The sequence below is a fragment of the Camellia sinensis genome, chromosome 1, assembly GCF_055761805.1.
Source record: "Camellia sinensis isolate YWXY chromosome 1, ASM5576180v1, whole genome shotgun sequence".
Lineage (NCBI taxonomy): Eukaryota > Viridiplantae > Streptophyta > Magnoliopsida > Ericales > Theaceae > Camellia > Camellia sinensis.
In genome coordinates this window covers 93,464,986-93,477,470 of record NC_138961.1, presented here as the reverse complement: position 1 = coordinate 93,477,470, position 12,485 = coordinate 93,464,986, and the positions used below count along the sequence as shown (strand labels likewise).

The 12,485-nt window shown below is 42.2% G+C and overlaps 1 protein-coding gene across 1 annotated transcript; it reads right to left on the bottom strand.

The window, feature by feature from the left end:
* Positions 1-210: 210 nt before the first annotated feature.
* Positions 211-606, bottom strand: LOC145806688 (uncharacterized). Its single transcript, XM_082904277.1, has one exon. It carries the CDS (start codon positions 604-606, stop codon positions 211-213), a length of 396 nt encoding a protein of 131 aa, XP_082760403.1.
* Between the last annotated feature and the right edge of the window lie 11,879 nt (positions 607-12,485).

Sequence of the window (12,485 nt, the reverse complement as noted above, 5' to 3'; positions counted from 1 at the left end):
AGCAAGGGGGAATCAGTCCGGTCCCATTCAGGTCGGTCTCATGCCCCTGGTATTCATAATTGCCTTGCGTCCTTGCGAATCCATTGTACAAAGATGTAATTGTAAACAACAGGAGGGCTATTTTTCATTACAAAAGCATTGCTATCCTTTACATTAAGTGCCAAAAGGCTAAAGGTCTAAAAAAGCTAAACAACACAAGCAAATTACATCTTAAAAGTAAAAGACCTTAAGGTTGGCCGTATTCCATGGTCTGGGGACAGCCTTGCCATCTATATCTTCCAGATGGTACGCCCCTTTACCAGCAAGACCAATCACCTTGTATGGTCCTTCCCAATTCGCACTGAGCTTTCCCTCGCCAGGGACCACTGTGTTGCCAAGCACCTTTCTTAATACCCAGTCCCCGATCTTGAACATCCTGGGGTGCACAGCCTTGTTGTATTTTTTGGAGAGTTCTTGTTGATAAGCCGCTATGTGGATCAATGCTTGCTCCCTCTTTTCTTCAGCAAGGTCCAACTCCAATGCCACCGCCTCACTATTCAGATCTGGCTGAAAATTTTCAGAGCGAATGGTTGGCATGCCAATTTCCAACGGGATGACGTCCTCCATGCCGTAGGCCAAAGAAAATGGTGTTTTCCCGGTTGACCGCCTTGGCGTAGTGCGGTATGCCCAGAGCACATTAGGGAGTTCTTCAGCCTACTTGCCCTTAGCCTTCTCAAGCCGCTTCTTCAGCCCGTCCAGGATGGTCTTATTTGAGGCCTTTGCTTGACCATTTGACTGAGGATAGGCCGGCGTCGAATTGTAGAACTCGATCTTCAACTCTTTGCAAAATCCGCGAAAGAGTTTACCATCAAATTGAGCGCCATTATTCGAGATGAGGGCCTTGGGTATACCGAAATGGGTGATCATGTTTTTCCATACAAACTTCTTCATGTCCTTTTCCCTTATGGTTGCTAGTGGCTCGGCCTCAACCTACTTGGTGAAATAGTCGGTGGCGGCTATGAAGAACTTACGGTTGCCCGGTGCAGCTGGGAGTGGCCCAACAATATCCAACCCCCAAAGCGCGAACGGCCAAGGACTTGTGAGAGGGAGCAAGTCTCTGGCCGGCTGGTGGATCTGGTGGGCGAACTTCTGACACTTCTCGCACCTGCGAACATATTTTTGTGCATCTGTCTGCATGCGCGGCCACCAATAACCCTGAGAAATTGCTCAGTAAGCCAAGGATCTGCCCCTAGTATGGCTTCCACAGATGCCCTCATGTATCTCATAGAGGAAAGCCTCCACCTTGGTGGGGTGGACGCATTTCAAATATGGGCCGGTGAAAGATTTCTTGTACAAGGCCCCGGACGGGGAGAGCCAAAACCGCTCTGATTTTGCCCGGATCTTGTGTGCCGCCTTCTTTTCTTCTAGGAGAATCCTATCTTTCAGGAAGGCGATGATAGGATCCATCCATGAAGGGTCCAAGTCAGTGCAAAGTACCTCGGCTGATTCTGGTTCCTCAATGCTTGGCCTTGGCAAAAATTCTATCATCAAGGGGTTAGGAAAAGCTGTCTGGGCAGAAGTGAGTCCGGCCAATTCATCAGCCGCGCTGTTTTCCTCACGGTCGATTTGTTCCAACCTTATTGCAGCGAACTTCTTGATCTCTACGCGTACCAGCGCCTGATACTTGGCCATTCTTTCGTCCTTTGCTTCATACTCCCCTGAGACCTGATTGACCACCAACTTGGAATCACTAAATACCATAAGGGCCGTGGCTTTCATTCTCAGCGCGCTTTTTAGTCCGGCAAGGAGAGCTTCATACTCAGCCTCGTTGTTGGATGCTGGGAAGTCGAGTGTAATTGCCTGCTCGATGATCAGCCTGTCCGGCGAGTTCAGCACGATGCCCAGCCCGGCCCCATGTCTGTTGGACGCCCCATCAACGATGAGCTTCCACATCTCGCCAATAAACAGCTTCCAGCAATCAGAGGGGTTCTGGGAGCTTCTCATTTCTAAGTCTCTAATCAGTGCATTCTCGTCGGACTTGGTTAGTCCGGTCGTGCTCGTCCCCTTTCCTACTTGCGAACCAACACTCGTTTCTGTTGCAAGAACCATGGGTTGCGCTGAATCCCGCACCAACCAAATCAACCGGGCATACTGGATGCATCCTAGGGGCAAATTCCGCCACAAAGTCAGCAAGTGCTTAAGCCTTGATTGCGGTGCGCGGTCGGAACTTGATGTCATATTGCCCTAATTCCACGGCCCATTTCAAAATTCTCCCGGTGAAGTCTGCCTTTTCAAAAAGCACTTTAAGCGGGAACTCGGTTAACACAACTATTGTATGGGCATGAAAATAGTGTGCCAGCTTTCTTGACGCCATCATTAGGACCAGCGCCAATTTTTCCAAGGGAAGATATCTTGTTTCGGCTGGGAGAAGAGTCTTGCTTACATAGAAGATCGGTAGGTGCTGGATGCCTTCAGCACGCACCAATACTGCGCTGACTGCGTGTTGGGAGACAGCTAAGTAGAGGTACAACTCTTTGCCTGGCTGAGGCGTGACCAAAATAGGGGCTGAGGAGAGATATGCTTTCAGGTCTGCTAGTGCGTGGTCGCACTCGTCATCCCAGAAGAACTTGGACTTCAGAGTTTTAAAGAAGGGCCTGCAACGATCAGAAGACCGACTGATAAATCTATTCAACGCGGCCGCCATCCCGGCAAGATGTTGCACGTCCTTCGTGGAGTTGGGACGCTCCAGGTCTTGTATGGCCTTGATCTGTGATGGGTCGGCTTCAATCCCCCGATTTGTGACCAGAAAACCCAGAAACTTTCCGGTGCCAACTCCGAAGGCGCACTTTGTGGCGTTCAAACGAAGCTTGTGGAGCTTAAGTATGGCGAACATCTCTGCAAGGTCGGCGAGGTGTTGAGACTTCTCCTTACTCTTCACCACCATGTCGTCGATATAGGCCTCCATTGTTCGGCCCAGAAGAGGAGCGAACATCTTCGTTACCATCCTCTGAAAAGTCGCCCCGGCGTTTTTTAGTCCGAACGGCATGACTTTGTAGCAATATAAGCCTCTGGGGGTTGTGAACGACGTGATCTCTCTGTCTGGTTTATACATGGCTATCTGGTGGTAGCTGCGATATGCATCCAGGAAGCTAAACCTCTGATGGCCAGCGGTCAAGTCCACCAGCTGGTCAATTCGTGGGAGGGGAAAGCTGTCCATGGGGCAAGCTCGGTTGACAGTCTTGTAGTCAACGCAGACTTGCCACTTGCCGTTCTTCTTCGGAACAACCACCGTGTTGGATATCCACCGAGGGTACTGCACCTCCTCTATGGCCCCAGCTTCCAACAAATTCTTTACTTCCTCTGCGACCACTTCAGCATGGTGCAAGGCTGAGCGGCGCGTCCTTTGAATGACTGGCCGTGCATCAGGGAAAACATTCAACTGGTGACAAATGAAGCTCGGGTCGATGCCAGGCATGTCATAAGGCGTCCAGGCAAAGGCCTCCAAATTGGAAACCAAGAAGTTGACGTAATCCATCCGCTCGGCGCTAGACAAGGATGATCCCAAGAGGAAGAATTTCTTTGGATCGTTCTCGTCAATGCGCACTTCCACCAAATCTTCGACCGACTTTTCCTCGGCCTTTCTTCCTACGTCTTCAAGGACCTCTTTACCCTCGGGCCCTTCAATCATTTGGACGAACCCTTTGGCCGCTCGGCTGCCATTGACTGCAACGAAGCATTGTTTCGCCATCACCTGGTCCCCCCAAACTTCCTCTATTTGTCCGCTCGGTGCCGGAAAGCGCATGACTTGGTGGAAGGTCGAAGCAACTGCTTGCATGGCGTGCAGCCAACCCCTGCCTAAGATCAAGTTGTAAGTTGATGGAACTTTAAGCACCCAGAACTCTACCTGTTTTACGACCGATCCCGCTTTGACCGGCAAGATAATCTTTCCGATTGGCCATTCTGGCTGTGAGTTGAAGCCGACCAAAGGGGATGTTGCGGGGGCCAAGTCCTTGTCTTCCAACTTCATTTGTTTAAACGCGTCATAATACATAATTTCCACTGAACTCCCCTGGTCGATCAAGATTCTCTTGATGTCAAAGTCTTTGACGCGTAGAGTGACTACTAAAGCATCATTGTGCGGCATCTGAACTCTTTCCAAGTCCTTGGTTGAGAATGAAAGGATGTCCTTTTCTTCGGCCTTTCCCTTCTTCACAACGGGCTGAACAGAGAGCACTTCCCTCATGTGCTCGGCCTTCTTGATCATCCCTCTCAGCTCGCAAACCCTGGCCGGTTCAACGATACCGTGGATGACGTTGATTACACCTTGCGGGGGCGCTTCCAGGGCGGCCAGGCAGTTTGGCTCGGCTTGGTCCGCTGGCGTGGCCTTGATGCCCCCATCTATGTATTGGTCAAGATGCCCTGCCGCCACCAACTCCTCTAAGTGTTGCTTGAGCGGCAAGCAGTCCTCTGTTCGGTGCCCCCGTTCTTCATGAAAGGTGCAGCGATATTTTGAATTGAAGCCCCTCTGCGCACTCCCCAACTTGGCCGGCCAACGGACGAAGGGTTCACCTCGAATCTCACTCAAAATGCGGTAGATGGGGATTTTAAACACCGTGGTGATCCCAGTCCGCGCCTTCAATTTTCTTTTGGCATCCTCTGCTGCATCACGGGGAGGGTGAGCCCGGTCATTTCGGCAGCCCTTGATTTTGTCATCACGGTTTGAACCATGGCGCTGGTCTTTCGACCGGTTGTTTGGGTGGTTATTCTCCTGCCCTACTGAGTGAACTTTCCTCGTAACCCTCCTGTCCGCCGCGACCGGATTAGCCTTCTTGGTCGCGGAGGAGGCATCATCCTCCACACGAATGTGCTCATTGATCCGTTGCATCAATAACTCCATGGTTGTAGGTTGATGCATCGTGAGTGAATCTCGCAGCCTATGTCCGACTGGGAGACCCCGTTTATACTGAGTGATCGCCAGATTGGTGGGGCAGTCGAGGATCTCATTGTAAGTTTCCCAGTATTTTGCATTGTATGCCTTCAACTAACATCCAGACTCCATCTTGACGCCCAGGAGATGGTCGACCTCCTTCGGCGTTCGTGTGTTGGTTTTGAATCTGGTGACGAAGGCTTTCGCTAGTTGCTGCCACCCCTCAATACTCCCCTCCGAGAGCCTTTCGAACCATTTCAAACCCAGCTCTCCCATGCTTGCTGGGACTATGAGGCACATCAAGGCGTCATTCCGCCGGTGTCCAGCCATTACTTGCCGGTAATGGCTCACGTGCATGTATGGATCCGTCTTGCCGTCGTACAAAGTGAACTTTGGCTGGTGGAATCCGGCGGGGAGTGGCGTACTCTCAAACTCTGGAGACAGCGGTGTGGCTGTAAGTAGCGCCAGCTCTTTGTCCACCAGCGCAGGGGCCATTACTTTGGGGACTGGCATCGCCACTTCCTCACTGTAACAAACTGGAGCGCTTAACCTCTGCAATGCCGGCACTCTCCAAGCCTCCCGATAGCGCGCCCTCTCCTCCAATACACCCCTCAAGTCCCTGGAACGTGTGGAGAAAGAGGATCCCGACGTCGGCGTCGGGCGTGAGGGACGGTACGTGCTGTCGCGAGAGAGGGACCTGCCCTCTCCTTGGTCGGAACCTCCAACCCCATAGTTCCTGGTGATGGAGAGAGAGTGGGTCCTCCCCTGGCGGCGACTGCTGCAACGAGGGGACGGGGTGCGCTCACTGAGGTTTCCCTCTCCAGCAACACCCTTCCCTTTAATCTGGCGTTTCAGCAGCTCCATCTCCGCCGCCATCTTGCGAATGACGGCGTTTTGGTCCCTGAGTTTGTGCTCCAGGTGCTGCGCATGGGACTCCCCTTGGCGTCGGCGGCCCTTAGGACTCTGCGAGCGATCAGCACTCCTTCCGCGTTTGTCTTGCGCACTTCGCGAAGGAGTCTCTAGGCCCGCCATGGCTGGAATATTCGGAGGACCTTCTCTCAAGCGGACGTATTCAGGTATGACGCCATCGACGACGGACAGCGGGGCTTCGCCGTTGTTGGCCATGGAAATGGTTGAAGAAGCTTTAAGAACAAGGGTTGAGTATCAAAAACTTCCCACAGACGGCGCCAATTGTACGGGGGCGAAATATCCTCTGCTTTTTGTACTCCTTGTACTCCAAGCCTCTCTTGACGGCGTCTACCTGGTAATAAAGAAACCGTGAGCTGCCTAGCGGTGGTGTGCCAGATAGACCCTCCGACGATCAAGTCAGTCCACTTGAGGAAGGAGAAGACAGATAGAGAGAGAGTATTTTCTTTTGGGAGAGAAGTTGCATACCTCTAATGTTCGTCCTCCTCCCTATTTCAAGGCTGGCCATGCAGCCTCAAGATGATGCGTGCACTACCTTTGCTGTCCTTCCCAAGACAAGTGGCAGTGTTCGCCTCTCACCACCTTACGCGTGTAAAGGTTTAGTCCTCCCATCAGTACACGCAGAACTGCCTAACGGTATTGAGGCATGCGTGGAGCAGATGTCCCTTCCCTCGTGCCATTGGCCCAGGTGGCACACCTGACCGCAGTACCACGACCGGCCTATCTCCTACGAAGAACTATCACTACAGGCGCTCAACCGCGTTATGCCCCACCGGACTGCCTCTTGGCAAAGGGGTGGCGGGGTGATGCTCATGGGTCGCGCTGGAGTTGACCGGTTTGTCGTGGCATACCGGTCGCGAGGCATGCCGGCCTCCGTCCGTTCTACCTTCATCCGAGGTTCTCTGGAATCTGCCCATCTTGGCTCACCGGTCAGAGACGTACCAACCCTCGCTTGTCCATAGTTTAGCCCGAGCTATCAGTAGCCTGGTCTCGCCACTTGGCTGTGTGCACTGCCGAATATTTGCGAGTCGCAGCTCGGCCAGGCTTAGTTCATGCCGGTCAGCTAGTCTTTAAGACCGAGCAAAACAGATCCGTCCCATCTTAGCTCGGCCGTACTAACGGCGCAAATCTCCCCTCTCAACGTTAATGAAGACATTTAAATATGTTGTTGATGCAATGTATAATATGTAGGGTCAAACACTTGATTGAATTTGGTGGTTGAATTATGTATGCAAAAATTGTAGTTTATGATATTCATTCAGTTTATGATGTTCATTAACTTTTTATTAAAAAGAAATTGTTGGCCATGGATAGATTTGTTATTAATTTTAATTTTTTTATTAATTTGTCGATGACATTTTTTTATTACTTTATTTTTTTTCATTTTATTGAAATTTTGGCTTTGTTATTAATTTAAATGTCTTTTTATTAATTGTTTTTTTTTGTTCATGTTATTAATATAATGGTTTTGTTTGTAATTTTTATACCAAATAAGTTTTTATTAATTTTTTTTCCTTTTTATTAAAGAAAATGTATAATTACTAATTTTTAACTTTTTTATTTCATTTTAGCCGAATTTTTTTTTCTTAATTTTTTCTTTCATTTCATTAAAATAATGGTTTTGTTATTAATTTAAATTTTTTAAAATTAATTTGTAGACAACATATTTTTATTAATTTACTTTTCTCATTTTAAAACAATTTGAAGGCTTTGCTATTAATTTTAATTTCTTTTTATTAATTTTTTTTTTGTTTATATTAACATAATGGTTTTGTTATTTTCAGATATTATACCAAATAAGTTTTTATTAATTTTTATTTCCTTTTTATTAAAAAAAAGTATAATTATTAATTTTTAACTTGTTTTATTTCATTTGAGTAGATTATTTTTTTTAATTTTTTTTTCATTTTATTAAAATAATGGTTTTGTTATTAATTTTAATTTTTTTTATTAATTCGTAAACTTTTTTAATTTTAATTTTAATTTTTTCATTTTATTGAAATGAAGGCTTTGTTATTAATTTTAATTTCTTTTTATTAATTTTTGTACATTTTTTTTTTAATTTCATAATATATCTCACAAAATGTTATAACATTGTCACTGGTTAATTTTACAGTGTAGAAAAAAAAATACTATTCATTACGTCAATACAAAAGATTACAATAAAATAACAAAATAGAATAACCACAACAAAATGGGAAAACAAAATAACCACAACAAAATAAGAAAACAAATGTAATCACTGCATGTGTGAACCATTTAAACGCTCATTGAAACAAGTTAAGCATCGTTGTCAGGTAATGGTGGTGGTGGTGGTGGAGGTGGAGGGAAGTCGTAATAGTACACCTGAGTGACTTGATGATCAATCTGATCAATGCGGTTCCTTGTCACTTTATCACGTCTCCCTGGGTCTACACGAAACTCACCAAATTGTTGAATTAGTGAGTTCTGAGCGGCGGCAAATTCATCGAACCGAGTACCCAATGTATTGATCTGATTAGCCATTTGTTGTTCCCATTGTAGGCGCTGATTGTACTGTTCTTGTTCCAATGCTAAATAATCAGTCCAGTATTGGGGTTGTTCATTTGGTGGCCTGGTATTGTCATTGGGTTCTTCCTCATCAGGTATTGGTTCATTTTCAAAATTAATAGAGCCCAGTAAGTTTTCAACACCACCAGCTTGGGTCAGTGTGTACTCAGAAATTGGTGAAGTGATTCTCACATCTACTTCACTTTCAAGGTTGACATGATGCGCTTTAAAAATTTTGGTTAACAAAGCTCCAAAAGGTAGTGACCGGCCACTGAGAGTACCAAGTTTTGCAACCATCATTTCTCTCAGTAATATATAGCATAAATCTATTTTTTGTCCAATTTCAAAACAATATAACAAATAAACATTAAAACATGGAACAGTATCAAAATGTCCTTTTTTGGGAGTGACATTTTCAACTATCCATCGATGAAGAATACGAAGGTGGAGTGTTAAATGTCTTGCTTGTATATTAGTGCCGGTGAATCGGCTCTCACAAATTGTTGTATAAACCTCAGTTAGATCACCAACAATATTAGCTAACTGAGCCTCAGTTTGAAAATGGCATTGCAAATCTCCTGTTTCAACTCCAATAATTTGTGCGAAAGTGCGGGGGTTGAGTGTGATTACTTCCCCCTTCACATAAGAGGTTAGACTAAACTGTTCCACTTGTTCCTCAGCAGATGTCAAGTGAAGGTAAAATAAATATACAAGACGGGGATATGCCTTATGTGGTAAATTAGTTAAAGGTAACCATCCCATCGTATCCAGTCTGCCAAGCAACAATGGATCATATTGAGAAGCTAGATTTACTTTTCTCCTCGTAACAATTGGTCGATTAGAAAAATTTGAATAAGTTTGTTCGTGATTATATGTGAGAAAAGCAATAATTGGATAGCGATGATGTTGTTGTTGTGGTTGACGTTGTATAGGGTTAGAGGTTTCGCCACGTTCGGGTATCGCTCTTTTTGTTCTCAACATGATTACTGCAAAAGTTAAGAAAAATGTATAGTAAAATGTATGATGTTGGTGTGAAAAAAAGAAAAAAGGAACAGATAGGCAAACTGAGCCTCTGCTAAAAGGCAACCAACAGATAGCAAAATTGAGCGCAGAAGGCGAATTGGTGGCTGAAATCGGATGACCGGCCAGTTGACCGGCGAGATGACTGGCTGGTTGTCCCGTATGGTGGATTCTTTGCCTTCCTACAACTCAGCTCTGAAGCTATCAAGAATATGAATTGTGCTTCAAACTAACCTCTTCTCTCTTCATTCACACAGATATGTACATTGAATGTAGTCAGTATTGTAGGGTGAAGGAGTTGCTGAAGTTGTTGGAATGAGATGGTGAAGATGGTGTGGTTAAATGAATGCAGAGATACTGACTTATATAAAGGCTCAGGTTTAGAAGGTCCATAAGGGTTTTTTTTTTTTCCTCTTATTTACTTTTCATTTCTTACTGATTTTTTTTTTCCTTATTTTTAATTTCTTCCGTATACTAATTACTGAATATGTGTGCAAGTTTTTGGCTGCTTCTTTTTTTTCCTTTATCGCACAATGATGAACTGACACAGAGCATAAGAGGGGGTGGGTCTATTGGATGAGCGAAATTATAGTATTACCCTTTTTATTTTGTTTTTACATAACAACATGCCATTCAAATCAAGAGGGGCGAATTGGTCATTTTGTACGCAAATATCACTCTTGCCCCCAATTATATATCCTTCACGGGTGGGTGAGAGTTAGGTGACAATAATGCACCAACAAAAAGAAACGATTTTTTTATTAAATTAATGAAATTTAATAAATGAAAAAATGTTGATAATGTCTGGTAACGTTTACGTTTTAGTTTGTATTTAAAAATATTGAACACAATGATTTTTGTTAATTTTTATCAATATGTAATCTCCAAAGTTGTTGACTTCAACAAAATTTTTGAAAAATATTAAAAACGTATTGTACAAAATGTTTGTACTGGCCTAAAAAATAAATTGACAGAAAAATTAATTGACACAAAATAATTGACATAGAAGTTATTTAAAAAAAAAATTATTTGAAAAAAAAATTATTCAAAAAAATTACTTAAAAACAATTAATTGAAAAAAAAATCATTTTTTTATTTGAGTATTTTAAAAATAGTTTGGTTATGACTGTTAATCAAAAATACGGAAATCGATATATAAGTTGCGTGTTTGATTATCAATTATAGGTTGAATTAAGTTTTGAAAACTATTTTGAAAACTCATCACCAAACAAATTTTATTATTTCACATGTTACATCAAACTTTCAAAACTCAATTCCACATATAATTCAAAACTCAATTCAACACTCTATTCAAAAACCATAACCAAACAAATTTTCTACACTCAAATCATAATTCCAAAACTCACAAACTCAAAATACAACTCATACTCTCAAATCATATTTAGAAAACTCTACCAAACACAACCTTCATTTTTTTAGAGCAAATTACCAACACCCCTTCAGGTTTGACTAAAATATGGATTCTCTTGAGATTTGAGAAATTACAAATTACTCCTTGAGATTTATATTTGCATAACAAATGAGGGGGCAATTTGTTATGCAATTATAAATCTCAGAAGACAATTTGTTATGCAAATATAAACTTCAGGGACGGGAATGTAATTTCTCAAATCTCAGAGAATCTATATTTTAGTCAAATCTCGAGGGGTTTTAGTAATTTGCCCTTTTTTTAAAAAATGGCATTTGAAATTAAAAACAACTACTATAGAATTATAAAAATGTCTCTGTCACGTTATCATACATGTGTTTATGAATAAAAATTAAATTTGTAATCAGTGAAGAGAAAATGTACTCAACCAATAAAACTTTTAATTTCAAACAAAGGCCAACCAAGTCTTCAAAATTATGAAGTTAAAAGGTAAATTTTTATGGGCAGCCCGCTGAAAATTGTATCTCATAGTTTGCATAAACAAACAAAAATATCATACTAATGTGCTAAAGTGAGCTAATTAATATAAAAACAAATAAGCATTATGCCTTAGTGAGCTAATATGAACTACCAATTGGAACAATTTGACTAATGTGCTCATTTCTCATTATAATCTTAGGACAAGTCAACATTTTTAAATTGACAAGTCAATATTGTTACTAACACTGTTAGATTTGGCCCAATTCTGTTAAAAATACCCTAATCATCAAAACAATTACTGTGATCTAAGCTGCTTGCCCTTGCATTACATCATTTAGGCTCCTACATTTATAATCTTACTGTCATTTAAGAGTTTTTTTTTTTTTTTTTACATAGTATTTAAATTTGAGTCATACTTGAATTTAGTATTATTAATAAAAAAAATATTCCCCCTTGTCTTGTTACAAATAATATTGGGATGAACTCCAATAGAAGTATAACAATTCTCATATTTTGGTACTACTTATGGATTGAAAATTATTCTTGTGATTCAAGAATTTTTATCTATCGTAACATATCTAGTCTTCCTTTATCTTAATGTAGGTCTTTTCTCCCTCTCATAATAAAAATTAAAAAATCAATCTGTTTTATATTAGAAGAGATAATATCAAACTGTTTCGTATTTACTACCAGAGACGCACACAATAGTCAGTTCTGTTCTCAATGGACATCCCACTTGACAAATGGAAAAATCATTTATGCACCTAATTACGTATTTTTATCATAAGTGTAATATAATTATTTTTGAAAAAATTACTCATAAATCTCATATTGGGAAATGTTGCTCTATCTAATCCTGAGCATTTTTTTGTAAACCATTTAGTCCTTTTTATATTTAATATGGTATCTTTGTTTGTTATATTTTATATTTGGTACGGTATCTTTATTTGTTATATTGCATAAATATCAATATATTGTATCCCATATTGATGTATGATGATATTTGATGAGGTTGAAGATGTAGTTGATGTTTGATGATGTTCACAATGTTGATGATGTATGATGATGTAGTTGATGTTTGATGATGTTTTATGATGTTGGTGATGTTGATGATGTTTGATGAGGTTGAAGATGTAGTTGATGTTTGATGATGTTCACAATGTTGGCGATGTTGGTGATGTTGTAGTTGATGTTTGATGATGTTTTATGATGTTGCTGTTGTTGATGATGTTT